The sequence below is a fragment of the Perna viridis genome, chromosome 1 (assembly GCF_037379345.1).
Source record: "Perna viridis isolate PV_CMFRI_1.1 ecotype Kerala chromosome 1, ASM3737934v1, whole genome shotgun sequence".
NCBI lineage: Eukaryota > Metazoa > Mollusca > Bivalvia > Mytilida > Mytilidae > Perna > Perna viridis.
In genome coordinates, this window is record NC_142445.1 from 44004067 (window position 1) to 44024920 (window position 20854).

General features: G+C 33.7%; 1 protein-coding gene and 1 pseudogene across 3 annotated transcripts in view; both read left to right on the forward strand.

Moving 5' to 3' along the window:
* The window catches only part of LOC148628909 (carbohydrate sulfotransferase 15-like), a 63815-nt gene that overhangs the window by 32596 nt on the left and 10365 nt on the right, over positions 1–20854 (forward strand). For all 3 annotated transcript variants that reach the window (XM_088540630.1, XM_088540616.1, XM_088540623.1), the window contains exon 3: positions 17773–17971. In XM_088540630.1, the coding sequence (XP_088396756.1) occupies positions 17773–17971 (199 nt within the window). The remainder of the gene's footprint in view (positions 1–17772; positions 17972–20854) is intronic.
* LOC148628910 (uncharacterized) lies at positions 8379–11369 on the forward strand (annotated as a pseudogene).

Genomic DNA, 20854 nt, shown 5'->3' on the forward strand with positions numbered 1-20854 from the left:
TACACTGTACATACATATTGTTCACAACAATCTTCCTTATAGGTATGAAATTATTTTTCGTATAAAAATGGCCAAATTATTCAAAACTCTTACATTACAAAGTGAAAGCATACCTTTCATTTTTTCATAGCTTGAATTTGTTATAAAATATTGAGGTATGTATTTAATTCTTAACTGTTTAATTTCTACATGTGGACAAATAAACAGATAATGGAATTCATTTTCAATGGATTCAGTTTCACACAGATGACACAAACGATTTTCTTTTAGAATACCATTCCAACGACCAGTCTCGATTGGAAATTTCACATTTGAACATCTTATTTTACTTATAAAAATTCTTCTGTTTTTGTTTAATTTTAACAAATATTTTTCTAGACAAAAATCATTTTTAAATAATGCATTAAACTGTCCTCTAGATGAGTTGTCAATGTCACTATGCCACTTTTGGATAAACTGATCACATAATATTTGTTTTACACATATTTTTACATCAAAACTACTCAATACACATTGACTATTCCATACATAGCTTAAACCTGTATCATCTAATATTGACATTAAATAATTGACCCATTTTGAGTTACACATGCCTGTTTGATGCATATTATACAACAATTGATACATAATACTTGATAATTTTGTTTCATTTGTCAGTAGTCTAGACCAAAAATTCAACATTCTTAACTTAATAAAAATCTCTAAAGGAAATCTACCTGTTTCACCGTATGTCATAAAGTTGGGTGTACTCGACCTGATAGATAATACTCTTTTAAGAAAGCCAAGTTGAACTTTTTCCAAAATATCTATATTTTCAAAACCCCAGATCTCACATGAATATAATAAAATCGGTGTAATCAATGAATCAAATAATTTAAGCTGCAGATCAATGGGTATCGAAATATTTCTAATTTTTCTGTACAAAGCAAACAGAGCTTTTTGTGCTTGTTCAACTAGTTTCTTTTTTGCTAATGTAAATCTACCATTATAATTAACAAGTACACCAAGATATGAATAAGAATTCACTATTTCTAAATTTGAACCATGTAATTCAAAATTGAATACATTTCTATTTTTCCTTTTCGAAAATATGAATACCTTTGATTTGTCCGTATTAACTGACAATTTCCATTGAGAACAAAAATCTTCAAAAACTTAAGACAAATTTGTAAATCTTCCGCAGATTGAGCTAACAGTATAGTATCGTCCGCGTAAAGTAACACAAAAATTGATATGAAGACTCCTAGATGGTCCTGGCATTTTTCTGAAACTTTTTGAAGGCCTGTAATGTTATTGGCATTCAAAAAGTCTTCCAAATCTGAGAGAAAAATAGAAAATAAGAAAGGCGATAAATTTTCGCCTTGTCTTACTCCAAGATCACACGAAAAAAAAATCCAGATATATGACCCCCTTGCTTAACACATGACTTAATGCTATTATACATACTATAAATCGCATTAAGTATTTTACCACTAACACCCTTTTGTACCAATTTTTGCCATAACCCAAGTCTCCATACCGTATCGAATGCCTTTTTAAAATCTATAAAGGCACATTTAAATTTTTTACCAAATGGCATTTATAGTTCAGTCAAAACATGCAAACAGAAAATGTTATCAAGAGTTGAGTATCCCTTCCTAAAGCCTGCTTGTGCGTCAGGAATAACATCAAATAAATCAGCATATTTTGCCAATCTGTTGTTTAAAACAGCAGTAAAAAGTTTGCCCATTGACGATACCAGGGTTATACCTCTATATGAATCTGGATTCAGGGGATCACCCTTGTTTTTATAGATAGGTAAAATGATTCCCAGAGTCCAAATTTTAGGAACAACACCGGTATTTAGTATTTTGTTGAAAAGCTTTACATACAAGGGTAAAAATAAATGTATCGAAGACTTAATATACTCATTCACTATCATATCATATCCCGGTGCTTTCCCGTTTTTCATCTTTTACGGCTTTCAAAATCTCACCTTCTGTAATATTGCCGTTTAGTATATCATTAATAACATCATCATTACAATCTGGAATGTCGAAATCTTTATCGGATTCGACATCTTCGGCGGCAATATTAAGATTTTTAAAATACTCATATAACTCATCAGTAGATATCTTTGATTGACTATCGGCTGATCTATTTATCTTGTTAAGTATTTTCCATAATTCTCTCGGTTCTGATTCGGACGTGGCACGCAAATCATTTTCGAGCTTAAATTGGTACTACTCTTGATAACATTTATTCATTTGAACTCTATATGCTTTCGCAGCGCATTTTAATTCTCGACGACTGTCATCGTTTTTCAAGCGATTATATCTTTTTCTTCGCTTTGTGAAATTCATTACGTTTTTCATGACATTGACCATCAAACCACGGTTGATCAATTTTTCTTTGAGTATTCGAATAAACAGTCCTAGTACCAAACGTATATACAGCTGAATCTAGGTACAATTTATTCAAATCTTCTACAAAAGTATCTAGATCGGTTTGAAACGAAATACTGTTTACATCAAATTCATCAATCCGATCAGTAAGTTCATCTACATGTAATAATAAGCTATTTTCAACACTGTCAACAAATTGATTTTTCTTGTCACTAATCCAACGGACAGGTTTACTAACACCCACCGTTGGACCTTTGTCATGCAAATCATTTGTTGTCAAAATAGAAAATGTGACATGTAATCGACAATGAACGTCAGAGATCAATGGATCAAAATCTACCACTTGAAATTCTGTTATAAAGGAAAATAAATCTGGCGAAACAATAAGATAATCAACAATGCTAGTTTCACCACATGTAACTTTACCTATATCTGCATCATCACAAGTTCTACCATTTGCTATAAAAATACTATTATTTTTGCAAAAATTTAACATTTTATAACCATAATTACTACATCGACCTCTATCTTCACTACTTCTATCCACAGGTATACCCTTTTCTTGCAGCTTTTGAATTCATACAAATAGTTATGCACATCATTTATTTCATCAATATTCAAAAACCTCATTAAATTGTCATCAGGTACAACATAATCAGCCAGTGTACTAGATCTGGCATTAAAATCACCAATCAGTGCTGTAACAGTACTTTCAGTTTTTAATGACAAAAGTTCTGCTTCAATTTGGTCAAAAGACTCTTGTGAAGAATATTTAGAGTTTTCTGGGGGAATATAAATGCACCCCAAAAGTAAATGTTTTTGTTTAATAATATTTTCAATGTTAACCCATAGCACAAATTCACAATCAGTATCTTGAAAATTAAGTATATCTTTTAACTTTTCTTTGATAATAACAATAATACCTCCTGATTTTTTTGAAAATTGTTTTCTACACTTCCAAAAACTACTATACCTTTCTGGTAAATTCAACACATCTAAGTTATCAATTTTTTATTCAGTACATATAAAAATGTCATAATTTATTATAATATCATTGAATTCTTTGAATAACAATTTATTCTTTATACTACAAACATTTAGACATGAGATTTTAAGATTGTCAGAGGATTGATCAAAAACAAACTGTCCCCTTGTTGGCCTGTCCTATGTGGAACCGTTTTGAACATCTCCACCTTGCGGGTGTGTTGGGAAATGGTCCATAGGAGCTTGCATGTTTTCATTGTTCACACGTCTACCGTTAAATGTATCCCTGCTGTACTGATGACCTTGTGTTCGCATTTGCTGCACATCCTCGGGATAAATTCTTTGACCATTTACATAAAGTTTATCTTCTTTAAACTTAACTTTTTCCCCATCCTTTGTTCCCTTTTAAACACTGGCCACAGAATATTCCGTCTCTCCATAATTTCGTTCGGGAATTGCTCGTAGACACTATATGGAGAGTCTTTAAGTTTACCAGGGGCTGCTTTTAAAACGCGGTCTCTATCCTTACGCCTTTCGAATTTCGCAACAATGGTACGAGGTTTACGATCACGTCTTGGTCTGAGCCTGTGCACAACATGAAACCTGATTTCATCATCAATACCCAGTTTTTCTTTAATAAATTTTTGTAATACGTTTTCAGTATTGATGTTGTCAGGATCATTTCTTTCGCTCTCGTGCTCCTCAACACCCCCAAACAAAAGATTTTCCCTCATTGAACGAGATTGAACATCAACTAGCCGTTCCCTCAACTCGTCATTTTCATACTTCATTTGGTCTCGTTGCCGCTCGACCATATTCAGCCTTTGTGTAATATTTGTAGTGTTTATTTCTTATCCTGCTGCCCTGTTTTCTAATTGCTTATGTCACCTTTTACTTGCAGTATTTCAGTCTCAATATGTGAAAATCGGTTTTCAATTGCACCGAGTCTTCTGTCTATAGACGGCAAGGCTTCAAGGTTACCCAAAAGAGCAGGGATAGAATCGATTTTATTCAATTTCGTATATATGTCACTTAGAACTGCTTCTAATGGTAGACTGTTTGTGTTGAATTTTTTTTTTGGGGGGGAGGGTTGGTCAGAGAATATCAAACGTTGTGGTATCGGTATTTGGTTTAATGCTGGAGTGTTACATGGTACATTATATTGTGTATTGTCATATAAAACTCTACGGGCACTGTCTATCGAGTTTCCAACAGGTGTATTACAATTGACATCCTTTGTGTTATTGTTTACTAAATTGTGTTCAGCCATTTTGGACAACGAAAACAAAATAGAGTCCGATGAAATGTAAATAACTTCAACTACCTTTTGTGTATCTTCAATCCAAATATTATGTTACAATCCATAACCAATATAAATCAGTCCTACACTATCATATAGCCATGTAAATCCCAAAAACACTATAAATACATAGAAAATTTTCGGAGCCCATAACTCACGTCCGAATAGTCCGCCATTGCAAAACAGAAACAACACTTCGTTATTTTCCAAAGTCGTTTTGATTGCAAATTACAAAACATTGTATCTTAATTAATTTGGTCTTAGGTTTTTTTTGGACTCCATATCGCCGATATTCGTCTTAAACATGCCAGTGCAAGCCAAAAGAAAGAAATAAAAAGTCTTTCATTGAATTATATAGTGGTACCAGGTTTTTGAATGGTCATGAAATGCGACAAAACTGCACCGCCATGACAGTTTTTCTGACCAGTTTGATTACTTGTGTCAAGAACAAGTTTTTTTCGGTTTGGAAAGCTTATTAGCCATTGACTTGGAACACTTTCTTTAAAAAATACATAACTGTTACTTATAGTACCCAGGTGTCGAAAGGATAGGTTCTTAACAGAGTTAACCTGCCGTAAATTAAAAACGAGTAAAAGTATTAAATATTCTGGCAGGTAAAAACCCCTATTCCTCACACATACATATTATGAATATACAGTTTGTGACTCTATACTGGGATAACTTTTGATTTGAAGCATGTCAGGTTATGAGAATTTCTTGGCGGAAAAGAGAGGATAGTTCAATTTCATTGCACCGGCCTCTGGGCGGGAGAGCATTGACAATAGCGATTTTTGTCTAGCCCTTCGTATACCGACCTGCTATATTTCATATTGGAATAGTTTTTGTAACCTTTCAGGTTGTTTTAAGTTTCCCGCTTCATATGAAGTAGAACAAAGTAGGGGACTTCGGGGAGGTTTAGTTGTTTGGGAAGACATCCAAACATAATTAATATAGATATGTATACTTGTTGCTTAGGTGTGAGTTAACATGATAAATATGAATATTTAAATGTTGTCAATCGAACTCCTAGTTAGCTTGGCTCTGTGTTCATTTCATTTCATTTTCGAACTTAATTTTTGTTTTTTAATAGTCTCTGCTACAATATGAAACAAATTATACATGTAAATTATACATTCTTTTTAAAATGAATTTTTATCAAGACAAATTATAACTTGAAAAGTATTAAATATTTTCAATTAGTGGCTTAAAAAGGAAAAAAAAAACCATAAAAATTGATTTCATAATTATTTTGCCGTAATCATGATAACAACACCTCATTAGTTTACAGTTTTGTTTTTACAATACATTATATGAGTTTAAAGTTTTTCCCTTTGTTAAAAAATTTGTACTCTCAGTCTTGCAGCCATTTTGAAATAAAAAAATGGTTGCCATTAGGCTTCTTTTCAAAGTTCTGCATCCTTTTAAGAGTAGATCTAAGTTTCTGTATCAGTGAAGTTTCAGCGCAATCTGATGAGCCACTTTCGCGAAAGCATACAGACACTAGTACTTTCATGACTTTTTATGACAGGAAAATTAAAATAATGAATAGAAATCATGATTATGATCGGAATGTTCATGAAGGGCTCCCTAATTCGGCCTTATATGTGTATCCAAACAGACTCGAAAACTAAATATTTGGATTCCGCATATTATTTTCCCCCAAAAACAAATTTATGATTCCCCCTTATGATCATTTAACCTTCTGTCGCAATATTCTAAACCTCCTTTTATGATATATTAACCTCCTGCCGCAAAATTATAAAATTCCCTTTATGATAAATCTACATCCTGTTGCAATATTCTCACCTTCCCCTTTTTTTATGATAAATTGACCCCCTGTCGCAATATTCTAACTTTCTCTTTTTTAAGTTAAATTTACCTCCTGTCGCCATATTCAAAACCCCCCTTTATGATAAATTGACCTTCTCTCGAAATATTCTAACCCTCCTTTTAAGAAAAAATGACATCCTGTTGAAATATTCTAACCCTGCTCTTATTGTAAATTAACTTCCTGTCGCGAAATTCTAACCTCCCCCTTATGCTAAATTAACCACCTGACGTAATATTCTAACCTTCCCTTTATGATAAATTAACCTAATGTTGCAATATTATAAACTTCCCTTTCTGATAAATCACCTCCTGTCTCAATATTCTAACCTTCCCTTTATGATAAATTAAACTCCTGTTACAATATTCTAATTCTCCCCTAATTATGAATTAAACTCCGGTCGCAATATTCTGATATGTAAAAATTCCTTAAAAGTTGATTAAATGAAAAATGTCTCAGAACTCTAAAACAAAAAATAGACAATTCTCCAAGAAGAATACAGATCGTTAGACCATTATAAAAACTATTTTGCAAATTTAAGCGATTTATCGGTGCAATCATCATTGCAAAATGGCTTTAAGCTGCTGGAGAAGAACGCTGTTGATTTTCTTTATTTGTTAAATCCCAGGATGACTCAAAAGCTTGAAGCGTTGAGTAACAATAAGCTGTTTTTTTACCCAGTGGGGTACAAAATAGGTTTCCAATATAAAAGATTAACATGAGAATATATTGTTTGCATCCTTTGGAGACAAACTGATACGTAAACGGGATCTAGCATTAAAGTAACTGGATATGGTGAGTGGGGGTGTATGGTGACCAAACATAAGCCATGGGTTATACTAAACATTGATCGTAAAAATGATAAAAGCTTCTCTCTTATTACGATCGAGTTAAGCAACTTCAGGTAGTGTCCCACATTTATCCAATGGCCCAGCAGTTCGAATTCGAAGACCAAATAGTCGGCACATGTTAGTGCAAAAAGATGTAAAGGAATCCTCTTTTTAAATCAATCACGAAATTATGAGATTAAAACTTTACAAAGAAGTAAATCTATGTAGAACAGTTATTGTTAACAGCTAACTTGAATAATATTGGTATATCTAAATTGCTTAAATTTAAAAGAAACAATTATATATAGAGGCAAATGTTTCGCTGTACTGGTGTATAATGTTGTTTTGGGATCAGCTGCAGCCTGCCCAGTGGTGTGAGTGTTTCCTCGTCGTTCATTGAAGACCTATTGATGGCCTTGAGCTGACATTTTTATCTGGGTGAGGACATACTCACCATATCCATTCTCCCTATGCAATTGTATTCAATGTAAGAGTTATATAGAAATCTCATTTAACGTTTAGCAGGTGATGAATTTTGAAAAACAAGTATGTAAATAAGAGTAAGAGATAACTTGTCAAATTGTGATTCTTTCTCTAAATGTAAAACAAAAATGACAGATGTTGAACATTATGCTAAGTCGGGAATGTTTGAAAGTGTCAGTTAGTTACTGCCATTATATATAGTTTCTATTGAAATTATAAATTTTGCAACATGCATAATTTGCGAAAGGTACCAATTAACAAATGTTAACAGTAGAAATGCAATTGAATGAGTTTTTACAATTCAAATCTTGCCAACACACAGTACACAAATCCTAATCAATTCGTCATGACAAAGTTCAGCTTTGTAAAGGAACCCTTGCCTTTTGTGGAAACAGTATCACCTCTGTTACGCAAAGTGTATTAGAAGGTAAGGATGTTAATTTGGCAAAATTGCACATACCACATTTTAGTTACTCTGAAGAAAGACAATGAACGTCTATACCCTAGGCTAAATAAACAATTGTCAATAGCAGAATTTGTTAACGCTCTCGGGATACACAAGAGCATTAATGTGTGAGGTTTTTCCACATAGATGTGCTGAACTTGATCTTCATGAATCAGACATTATAGAAATGGGAAGCCGGTATGTTAATACTGGCTTTTATGAGTACCATAAGCTTTTTAGTGCTAGTGCTGCAGCCCACCTCAAATATCAAGGATTCCCAGTAGATTGGTCTGTCAGGAATAACACATTATTCTGCAATATATTTGCATATGAAGCCAATCATTTGTTTAAATTGTCAGAGTATAAACCATTCAGTGTCCTTTCGTCCTAACAGTGTTAGGAATTCCAATGTTTCTATGACTGCACAGCCAATTTATAGAGATTCCAACAAAGTTCTGAATGACTATAGGCATACCGATGCTTATGAAGACTTAGGATTACTTCTTGGCCGGGTTACATCCTTTCTCTGCATTTAAGTTGTTGCAAATTTCTAAACCACCATGGTAACAATTTACATGTATGCGCTATATGTAAGAAAGCAGAACACGGGAAATCACAATGTCTCCATTCATAAAACTTGATAGCCTCCAAGCGTCATTCAAACCTTAGACACAAAAGGCTCAGTGTCTACTGCTTTAAATATTGACAATTTTCAAAAACTTTATGCAACCATCCAGATAGGGAATTTGTGCAAACTTAGTGACAGGTCTAAAATATGGCTTTGATACAGGTATTTCCCCATTACCGTCTTCCTCAGTTATATGTAAAAAAATTGTTATCAGCTAGATGTCAACCGGATATCACTTCAAAATATATTCAGTCTGAAGTAGACAAAGGCTTCATCTATGGTCCATTTATTAATATACCTTACGACTTATACCGCATTAATCCAATAGGCATTGTCACAGGAAATATTCTAAAAAGGAAATAAAATGGTAGTGGATTTCTCGGCACCCCATGATAATTTAGCTAACCCTAGTTTAAATTACCTAATTGGTAAACAACAGATTTTCTCTGCGGTATGCTACTATTGACCATGCCATCCATATTTTTAAAAATGTGGGATAGGTAGTTGGCTATGCAAAACCGATACATGTATTTCTGATGCATTCAAATTAGTGCCAATAGCAGAACATTTATCGCCATTTCACGATATTCATTGGGAGAATAAATATTACTCTTATTCTAGATTAGTCTTTGGTGGTCGGTCAAGTCCGAAAATATTTGACCAAATATCTCTTGCAACATGCTGGATAGCTGAGAATGTATTCAAAGTGAATAACATTTTACATTTGTTAGGCAACTTCCTTACAACTGACCCACCAAACTACGAAGCTGATAGAACTATGACAATATTAACTTTGTTATTCAGGAAGTTGAATATTCCAATTGCACCCCATAATACTGTTAGAACGACTCATTGTTTGGAATATTTAGGTGTAACATTAGATACGGAATATATGGTAGCTCGGTTACCCAGGGAGAATCGAAAGGATTTGTGAAATCATAAAGAAATTTCTGACATTAAAATCATGTACAAAGAGGCAATACTCAGAGTTTTTTTCGGGTCATCTCAATTTTGCATGCAGAATAATTTATCCTGGACGTTCATTTATTTCATATCTAATTAAGCTTTTCACAACTGTTAAAAACTGCATCAGCGCGTTTGTCTTACCTAAGAATGTAGATTGAATATACAAATGTTGCTGAAATTCCTGTCTGGATGGAATGGCATTTCTTTCTTTCTAGATAATAATCTTACTCCAGCATCTGATGTGCATTTATTCACTAATGCTACAGACTGCGCTTTTGGGGGTATTTATGGTACCATGTGGTTTCAAGGGAATTTCCTTCACAGATTTTGCACAACAAAGAAGCTTCTATGGCCTTATTTGAGTTATATCCCATAGCTATGGCTATAGCCTTGTGGGGTAGTACAATGTACACTGTACTTGGGCAAGGCATAGAACTGTGTTTCATTGCAACAATATTTCTACAGTAGCGATTATAAACAAAGACTGCAAAGTTTGGACAGCTAGCACCATGGGCAGATCAATTTCAAACACCTTGTATTCAGTGGAAAGATTTGATGATATATCTATGAAGGAACGGTTATGGAACGCTTCTATTAGTGCAAATACCGCAGCAGCTTATAGGACTGGTTTTGAACTTTTCTGCCAATTTGTCACCTTGTATGGTATGGCTAACCAACCAGGAGACATGCCTACTATAGATGGAGAGTTATTAATTAACTTCGTTACACGCTGTTATCAAGCCTTAGATCTCAAATTAGCCACTTTAAGTTTTATCTATCTGGAGTTAGGCACTTGTACTTGAGAAAAGGTAGAAAAGATCCACTCATGTATAATGATAGGTTAAAATGTATATTGAGAGGTATAAAAAAAATTTTAAAAAATATTTAGAAAAGGGTTTTGTCTCCTTTTCAAGACTCTATGATGCTAGCACTTTGTCAATTATTATTATTATTTTTTTTTGCTTTTATGTTGTGGGGACTTTACTATTACCAGTAAATGGATCATGATAACTGTATCTTAATGCAAGATATTACTTTTGATATAAATAGGTTTACTATGTTTTGAATTTGAAAATGTCGAAGACTGATCCTTTCAGACAGGGTGTAAATATTCACATTTTTAATCAGAAAGTATTAAATGAAACCTGTACAATGTATGAAACAGTTCATTGAACGTAGGAAGAAACAAGTGCAGTTAGTTCATCAGCTCTTTTTATAGACTGTAAAGGAGCACCATTGAGTAGAAACAAGTTTATTGGCTTTTTGGACATGCATTATCTTCTTTAGGTATTGATGATTCCAAATACAGTGGTCATTCCGTTTCGTATAGGGGCAGCTACTACTGCAGCAGCTGCAGGAATCGAAGATCATTTGATTCAAACTTTAGGTCGATGGTCATCAAACTGTTATACTAGGTACATTAGGACTTCAGTAGATACAATTGTACATGCATGAATCAAATGAATATTTCCATCCGATGTTTATTGTTGACTATAGTGGGTTACAGCACCTACATTTAAATGTACAATTCATATCAACAATGGAGCAATCTTCTTGGGGGCACTCGTTGTACTCATTTTGGCGTTTTCAATTCCATTTTTCTGGATTTATAATCCCCAATTCAGATTGCACAAATGCTTTTATGTTATAAACCTGCTGGGCTCCCCCAGGTTTTTTACTTCCTTAAACTCCCCAGATATCTAGTCATCAGCTTCCAAACGTCAGTAGGTGTGCCTGCCGGGCTCCCCAAGGTACTAAGATAAGGTTGTAGGCGTGTCTGCTGGTCTGTGAAACTAACATAGAGGTGTTGTCAGCAAAATGATGGAAAAGATGTGACAGAAGTTTGATATGTGTTGAACTTGCATAAATTGGCACCTTGGGTAGTGTTCCTCTGCTAAGTATGAATTTGGTATCTCGGTATGATAAAATGCATACAGATATACAGAATACTTAAATGTTTTTTGGTTAAGAGTGCATTTGGGAAGGTGTGTATCATGTTCTTGAGAGTATATAAATGAGTTTTTAACACCGGACAATGATTTTGCATTAATCAGTCACTGAACGAGCTTTATTGTTTCATTCACATGCACAGCCTGTTCTAAAACTAAAATTCATTTTAATATTAGAATCAAGTTTACTGTGGTGAGGCATGGACCATTTTACCCAGAAAGGGTCCTGGGATATGATGTCAGATAAGGTTTTTTTTTTTCACACAGACATAAAATTTTCTCATCATATTTCAGCAGCAACCGAATACTGACTTATCAAGTAGCAGTCTTTGTAAGAATCATGCAAATTCTGTAATGTTATACACCCCTAAAAAGGCTACACATTTTTATTTTTGTTAATATGTTGCTTTATAGGTCTATATGATCTAAAGTATAACTATTCACTTCAATCTGTATGCTCTTATGAAATAATGTTGATATTGAAAATCCAATACTTTCTATTGTATTTTAGTGTCATTTACAGAGTTATCTCCCTTAATTTGGAATTTTACAGTACATTCTATATAAATTATATCTGCTATGAACAAGGGTTATATGAAAAGCCACATGTTAATTTCTGTTTGCTATAAAATTTCAAACAAAAATATCAAAAATAAAATTATGTAGGCTTTCCAACCATGAATCATATTTTGCATGATTCTTATCTGGAGTGCTACTTTAAAAGTGATGGGGGAAATATAGAATCAGTATTTTAATTTTATTTTCAATGGACGAGTAAAATTAATTTTATTTCTAAAAATCGATTTTTTTTTTCAAAAAGATCCGAGAATAAAATGGTCTGTCCCAAACTGACGAGGACTGGGTAGTCTGCCCGCTCATCTGTCGATAGTATAGGATGAGAAAAGCTGGACTTCTAAAAATTTTAATAGTTTAGTTTAAATTAATTATGTTAAATGTACGCATTTGACATTTCATTTCGAATTAAATAAAAGTGTTCTTATTTTTTTAGTAAATAATATAGAATACATCCCCCTTTTTTATCACATCTCGTGATGAAGTACCAAGTATCGAATGAACGAGAAAATCCCGCTTTGGGTCGTAACAGTTAAACATAATCATGTATTTTGTTATCGAACCTTACGAGAATTATATCCCTTGAAATATCATACTTAAGTTTTGAAAATTTATATTTTGAGAACTGGAAGTTGTAGAAACAAGGGACCTGCGTCAATTATCTTTGGTCCATGTGACCTTTCAGTTGCACCTAGGGTCAAAGGTCACAGTGCTAGAAAGCTACAAACTTCAGGCCTTGATATTAAGAAAACGATAAGAGATAAGTGCAAACATGCAGTATGAAATGACTCTCTTAATGAGCTCTACATTTTGAGCCATCTGTCCGACCGTCTGTTCAAAAGTTGGTGAGTTTAAGGTGTATGGTGTTAGTTTTATCTATACGACTTGCGGTTCTGGAGTTTGTTGTTGCATCATATTTTAATTATTCATTGTGCTCAACGTGAGCTCTGGAATTGCCCAAATTTTTCGGTTTTTTTTTGTTTGTTGTTGCATATTTTCTGTAGATTATCATACAGTTTTCAGATTTGAGATATCTTGTCTTGCTTTGGATCTATTGAAATTTCAGAGCGGGGTATATAGTTTAAAATCCACAATAGCCACACAAATGATCATTACACAGAATAAAAGATCTGCTCAAGTACATTTGTTTGACACAATACCAAGGACCAATATATAAAACCAACGATACTACAACAACTTAAAACTTTCATATTTTCCAATGGTTTTGTACATGTATATTTCATCAATACCCATCTATAGATTTGATATTGCATCATCTTTTCGAGTTCGTCGAAGGGGGTAATGTGATACAATGTATATCCCTTTGGAGGTCTAAATGAGCACATTTAAAAAAATCAGAGTTTCAACCCCGATATCTCATACATGTTCGAAGAGTAGGGTCATTAAGTGCAAAAAATTGAAGTTCTTTGAGGGTGAGGTTGTCGCTTATCAAATGAAAGGTCTTAGAGCGTACATCCGACATATCGATGTTTTGTCCCGAAAAAAAAACTGTTGGGTGAGGTCACTGAGTGCAAAAACTAAAGTAGTTTATACAGGTTGCCGCATATCAAATTAAAGGTCTTAAAGTGTACATCGCAAATATCAATTTTGTTGTACGGAAAAAAGAACTCATTTGGGTTAGTAAGTGCAAAATGCTAACGTTCGAAGAAAGTAGGGTTGTTGTATATCAAATGACAGGTCATCCAGATGACATTACGAAAAATCATGATAGAAACCTCGACAATTGCATTTGAAAATGTTGTCAAGTGTCAAAAACAAACTGGTGTAGAAGGTTAGCATGTTACGTATATGTGTCTTAACGTGTATATTACCACTATGATCAATAAACATGCACGAGTTTCATTTTGGCTTAAAATTAGCACAAAAATACGATTTGCAAAACTACGTCAATATTTTCTGCATGTCAATATTTAATTCTAAAATACAGCTTCATGTAATCCCTAATGCTTACTTTGAAAGACACTTAGATCATTAACATTTTTTTTTCATGTTTTCATAATGAAAATTTACTTTTTAACAGCCTTTATATGGGAAAGAAAGCAAGGCGTCCTCATAAAACGCAACCTGTTTTACAAACTGTGACCACAACACGTTTGTATGACAATTCTAATTTGAAGGTAGAATGATTTTCCTAAAAAAATGATATCAAATAAAGCAGTATTATATTTCGGTGCATTACGTTATTTGAAGAATTTCTAAACCACTGCTATCCTACTAATGATGTCTTTTTAATCGACTGAATGTCTTATGTGAACGAATAGTATCTCTTTATAGACACAAGATGTTACAGACACACAAAACATATAGTATACAAATACAAGATAAGGGTAATAAGAACATTACATTTGCGACATAAGTTAATAACATATTTTGCAAACGGCATGCTTGTGCCATATAAGTACATTAACAATCATTATAGTTTTCATACTGGAATGATACTTATGTATCAAGTAATGATACATAATATATAAAGAGACACTGTGATGTTATTGGATCGTAATACGGACATTACGGTTTAATGACACCTACTAAACAATAAAAAACTTTGAGAAAAATAATAATAACCCGCGTTTCCGTAGTCGATAGTTGAATATATGTGCACGCCATTACCAAATCTGACCCGAGAAAATGTTCTCTCCTCCCTGAATGTGTTTTCCAGTTGCCGAAAAACCCTTTCAACAATGTGCACGATTTTTACGTAAAACAGTGTGTAAACTTGCGGACCTTCCGACCCTTTCTTATTATCTATTTGGCACGTTACCGAGAAACACGTGTATGATACTTTTGTTCTCGGCATGGTCCAGTTTTTTTTCCGAAACAGGTTAGATCAAGTTGTAAGAATCTGAATTTTTCCTCTCAGAAATAAATTTTATCAAGCAAATTAGCCAATTTATTTAATGCACGGTTTTTCCATGGATACAGAAGAATCTACTTGAAACAGGACAAGTACAATATTGGAGTATTATTAAAAAGCCTTGTATACGAACATGGTGGTGGAGGAATGAAAAACTTCATCATTTCACCCGTCGAGCAAATATACTGAATGTTTTTGTTGGACAATACACTTGTATTGTTATTGTCCTACAAAGAAAACCAAAGTGATGCGGCACTGGGTCGAGGAAGACCTCAAATAATTTTAAAATATATATGTGTTGCAGGTTCGTTTTCTTTGTATTGTTTTTCATTGCCTTTCATAGTGCTGCGGACGGCTAAGGATTTTTCGAACTTTAACGGGCCTAGAGGGTGTACGGCTATATCATATGCCAATGGAAAGATAAATCAATGTAGTTTTTGAATATCATCTTTTCCAACTGAAAAGTGGTAAAGTTTTCTGCTATTTTGCATAAATTAGAGGAGGGGTCAAAGACCAATCGAACCCAATACACTTTGATAAGTGATTTAAGTGAAATCGTTCATTGTAGGTATTAGGAAATAAGTAGCATGAAAAGGTCACATGTATAGAATTTCAAAAAAATGTGAAAAAGAACTTTTTTCGACAAAAGTGGACAATTTGGTCACAGAACAAAAATGCCTCTAAAATTGGTTGCATTTTAGTGCATTTTCTATGATTAACAGATAATAAGACACCGTAGAATATTACAATGTATATCTAAATATTCTTTTTCTCATTCGATGTGCAACATGGGCTTTGCAAAATGCGTTTGAAGTTGCAAATTTTCACATATTTAAACTATTAATTGTACTATAATTGTAAAACATGGAATCGTTTCCGGACAATTTGTCTAGTTTCCGGACTGTTTTAGGTTACAGACCACCAATTCAACCAATGAGCATTTGGAACGTACGCAAAAATAGTCCTACGCAGAAATTACCCCTGTTCCTCATAGTGCTGTGAAAAAAGTTCTCATCTTATTTAAAAAATTTAAACAGTTTCTGAAAGGAAAAACATTTCTGTACATTTTGTAGGTGCATTTTGCTTCTTGTGATGTGAAGCCTAATCTCCATAATGGTTTCTAAATATACCCCTATCTTGTGAAAACACTGGGATTTTCCATGCTATTTGTAGACCCTTCACTTCCGGTGACCAGTACTGCACTGCAAGTCTGCTAACCCCACATGCCATTCTGAGGATTGTGAGCTGACATATGTATAATCATGCTGATATATAGTCCTCTGCAGGTTAAAGTTAAGGTAAAGTCCAGAGAAGCCATTGAATATTGTCAAATTAGCATAGAAGCCTATGGGAAGTGGAATTAGTGGTTTCTAGCCTTAATTTATGAAAAGAGACACATGTAAAGTCTACCTTACGTTTTGATGAAAAGACTTAAGGTTTTTTTATTTATTTTTTTTTAATTTATTTTTGTACATAAAAAAGTCATACATACTTTTCTGCATTGGTCTTCATATGCTTGGACTTCAAGTAAAACGATAAAGATTAAACCATGAATCGGGGATTCTCAAACAAAAAAACAAAAACAAACAAAAACAAAAAAAAACAAAAAAATGCGACTCGGGGGTTCAAAATAAGGCTGGGTTTCGTAATAAATTTGACAATACATAAACTGAGAACTTTGAACTTTGCATGGAATTAAAAGAATAGGCCTGCAGCAGCGCTAAGCTTGTCGTAAAAGGCGACTAAATAGTGCTCAGAACCCTAGCCGGGGGCTAGGGCGCTTTGCCCACAGAGCAACTGGGATGTGTGCCCCAGGTGGTTGAATGGGGAACCCCTGGCGTGTTACATGCTGGGGTTGTCAGGCTATAATACGGAAAACCTGACCGCAAACCATAGTGGTGCACCGTGTTGGGAAAGATGCCACATTCCTCGCACGTTAAAGAACCCTACTGTGGTATTCTCCCGGAGTAGGAACCATAGGGCTCCGCCACAGGAGGCCTAATTGCCCGACCCTACCCACCTCTCCCTATTTCCAGTGGCAATCAAAATTTGTCGACCCCATGGTCCTTGTGTCCCATCCCTTTTTCATTTCATCATCATTTCATGTTCATTTTATCATCAGTTTCATGTTCATCGTCTGAATATAGCTGAAATATTGCTGCTCGGACGTTAAACCCCAACAAACAAATAAACAAACGTTTTTAAATATCAAACTTATCGAAGTTAATCTTATTAAAATTAGACCTGGTGACTAAATGGAACAATTGATATGTCTTATTTTAATTAGATTGTATCGAAGTTAAAAGATGGTGGAGTATTCTGCTGTTTTACCACATTAGAGGAGGGATGATTCAAAGATCAATCGACCCCAATACTAACACTTTTTCCGACAAAATAACGTCACACCTCTAGATTAAGTACAATGTACATTGTATAAATATTCTGTGCTGGGTAAGATATAATTAAAATAAACACTACTTTTTCGATCCGATCTGCAACGAATTTTCACATATATAACTATTTTCAGACACCGCCATCATATTTACCACATTTCAAGAACCCATGTTGGTACAACGATTATCAGTTAAACTGTCTCCCATATTTCATGCTGATTGGAATGGATAAATCAGGTTCAACCGATTTGTTTGGCAGGCTGTCAAGACACCCTCTTATTTTATCAAATGGAAAGGATAAAGAAACTATGTGGTGGAGCTGGTTAAGATATGGTAACAATGAAATTTCGATTAACTTTATGTTAAAGTTTAGTTATGATTACAAGGAATCTGATTTTGTTATACATGTATTTTCTATCGGATGCAAAACCCCTTCAGCACTTGCACATGAAATTTTATATCACAACTTATACTTTATGCTAGAGATTGTCCGAACTATGCGGATTATTTGTACCGAACTACTTCTTACGTGTAGACTGTGTTTTTACTAGATTAAAGTATTCCCTAAAAGTTTTTGGTCATCATTATAAACTTGTGGATCATTATTCATCAGCACCACTAGAACAAATGTGTTCATCATGTCATAATTTTCCTTACCTCTTCCGTCTACCCCGGACATGACATTTTATGAATAACTCAGTGGGTGTTTCTAGAAAAGTAGAGGACGCTTACACTCCCGACGCACCTGATCCATACTCCCAGTTTTTTAGTGGCGTCCGGGTCATTCATTCACATTTGTTTCTGTATGTGTGTCATATTGGTTATTTCAAGCTCTTTGTTCGCGTGTCTATTTTCTTTGTCTAGTCGTTATCCCTGATTACCGTTCGAGTCTTGGTTCGCTTTATATCCCCTCCTGTTTTCTTTAAAGGAGAAAGCCTGGATTTAAAAAAAAATCAAATTTTAGCAAAATTCGATTATCACTCAGCCATGGACAGGAAAATAAGAACATTATTTCCCCTATTACAATGTAGATTTAAAAAACAAATTTTTATTCTGCCTGTGGCTGATTTTTTTAAAATCGCGCTTGTGTGAAAAAACTCAACATAAAATCCAAGAACCAATTACAAGCAATCATTTCTTTGGCAATCATCTTATATTAGATACGATTTTATGACATCTGTTTCATTTATTCAGATTGCGCCTTAGTACTAAGATATCTTATTTAGAATACAAAAATATCTGTATCAATAGCCACATAATGACTTAATAGATTTTTAATAGGTCAACCAAATAATCAAAAACTGAAGTCTCGTCAAATATTCTATACCACTGATTTCCAACATCCAGAATTATATTAACTTTTCGAAAATATACTTGACATTTTAGAACTATATAGACCCTTTTGTGGTAAGTTCAGTGGCGGATCCAGAGTTTTAGGTAAGGGGGGCCAAAAAATTCTTGACATGATCACCGGTGAGGATCACGAATTTGCTAAGGGGGTGTGAGGGCATGCCCCCATGAAAAATTTGAAATATTAAACGTCAAATCCTGCATTCTGATGGTATCTTTAACAATTTTTCAACAATTTTTAAAAATTGCAATTTTCTAAGGGGGGGCTGGCCCCCGCCTCCCCTCCCCCTGGATCCGCCACTATTTATTCAACTTCCACAGTTCGTCAACTGGCTAAGATCGGCAAACTTCGAGTGAGTCCGAAATGGTACGAACTAAAGCGAAGTTGCAATTTGCTCTATATTTAAAACCGGGTGACTTCGTAACCGCGATGACCCGAATGTTTCTCAATCAAAACAACTTGAAGATTATGCATTTCACTGCTTTATTGCTGAAAGTGCAATGCTAACCGATCATTTTATCTTTTACTGCAAACTTCTCGCTCTCATACAAGTAAAAACACACGTAGAACGCATGTACACGTATGGTATTTAAGAGGTACATTTTGATCTCGTATGAAGCTAGAACTGATGGTTCTATGGCACCTATGTATGGCACGCCAAAGAGGACAAAAATCAATATTTTGTAATATTAGAAAACATAATTTTTAATATTACAAAATATTTTTTTAATATCAGAAAATATTTTTTAATATTATAAATTCATTTTGTAATATTAGAAATTCATTTTCTAACATCACAATTCCTGATTTAGTAATATTATAAAACATCACACATTTTGTAATATTACAAATTGAATTTTTAATATTAGAAAATGAATTTGTAATATTAGAAAATCGCTTTGCATATTGCAAAATCAGTCACATTTTTTTTAATATTACAAAGTGATTTTCTAATATTAAAAAATCGTGATTGAATACAACAAATCCATTTTCTAATATTAGAAAATCAATTGAATTTTTAATATTAAAAAATGATTTTTTAATATTAAAAAATGATTTTTTAATATTAAAAAAGATGTTTTGTGATATAAGATATCTAATTTGTAATATTAGAAAATGAATTTGTAATACTAAAAAATCATTTTTTAATGTTAGAAAATACTCATTTTTGTCCGCTTTGGCTCGCCATACCTATCTGCAACATAGGGTGGTATAGTAATGTATAATTATGCCAATCATATACGAATGTGCAGTACTGAAAGTACGAGTGCAAGAAGTCGCTAACAATATTAACGACTTAAAAGGGATGATGTATAGTATTTACTAGCAATAGAACCATGGAAATATCTGTCACGTATATAGTTAGCTTTAACCCCTGCGTACCAATCAGTTTCAAATACTAAGTTTTCCTTCTAGCAATAGAACCATGGAAATATCTGTCACGTATATAGTTAGCTTTAACCCCTGCGTACCAATCAGTTTCAAATACTAAGTTTTCCTTCTTGCAACACACATTTGAAATATGCTGAAATATGATGAAATGGATTCCCTGTTGCAAACAATTCAATTTTGATACAGCAGATAGGGATGCTTTTGGAGATACATTGTGGTCTCAGCTTAACTGAAACACTGTATTATTAAAGAACGAAAACAATGGCCTTTATTATAGTAAAACTGGAAATAAAAGAACCCAGAATATATGGTTTTGTAACTTTTTTTACCCCAAAACTTTAGAACAATATACAATTAAAAGACGAAATGTAATACGTGAATTGGAATCTAGTAAGATCTTAGTTACGATAACATAACACGGCCTGCGTCTTTTCAGGGTTACGATTCCTTCCCATTACTTGCAATGAAGCAGG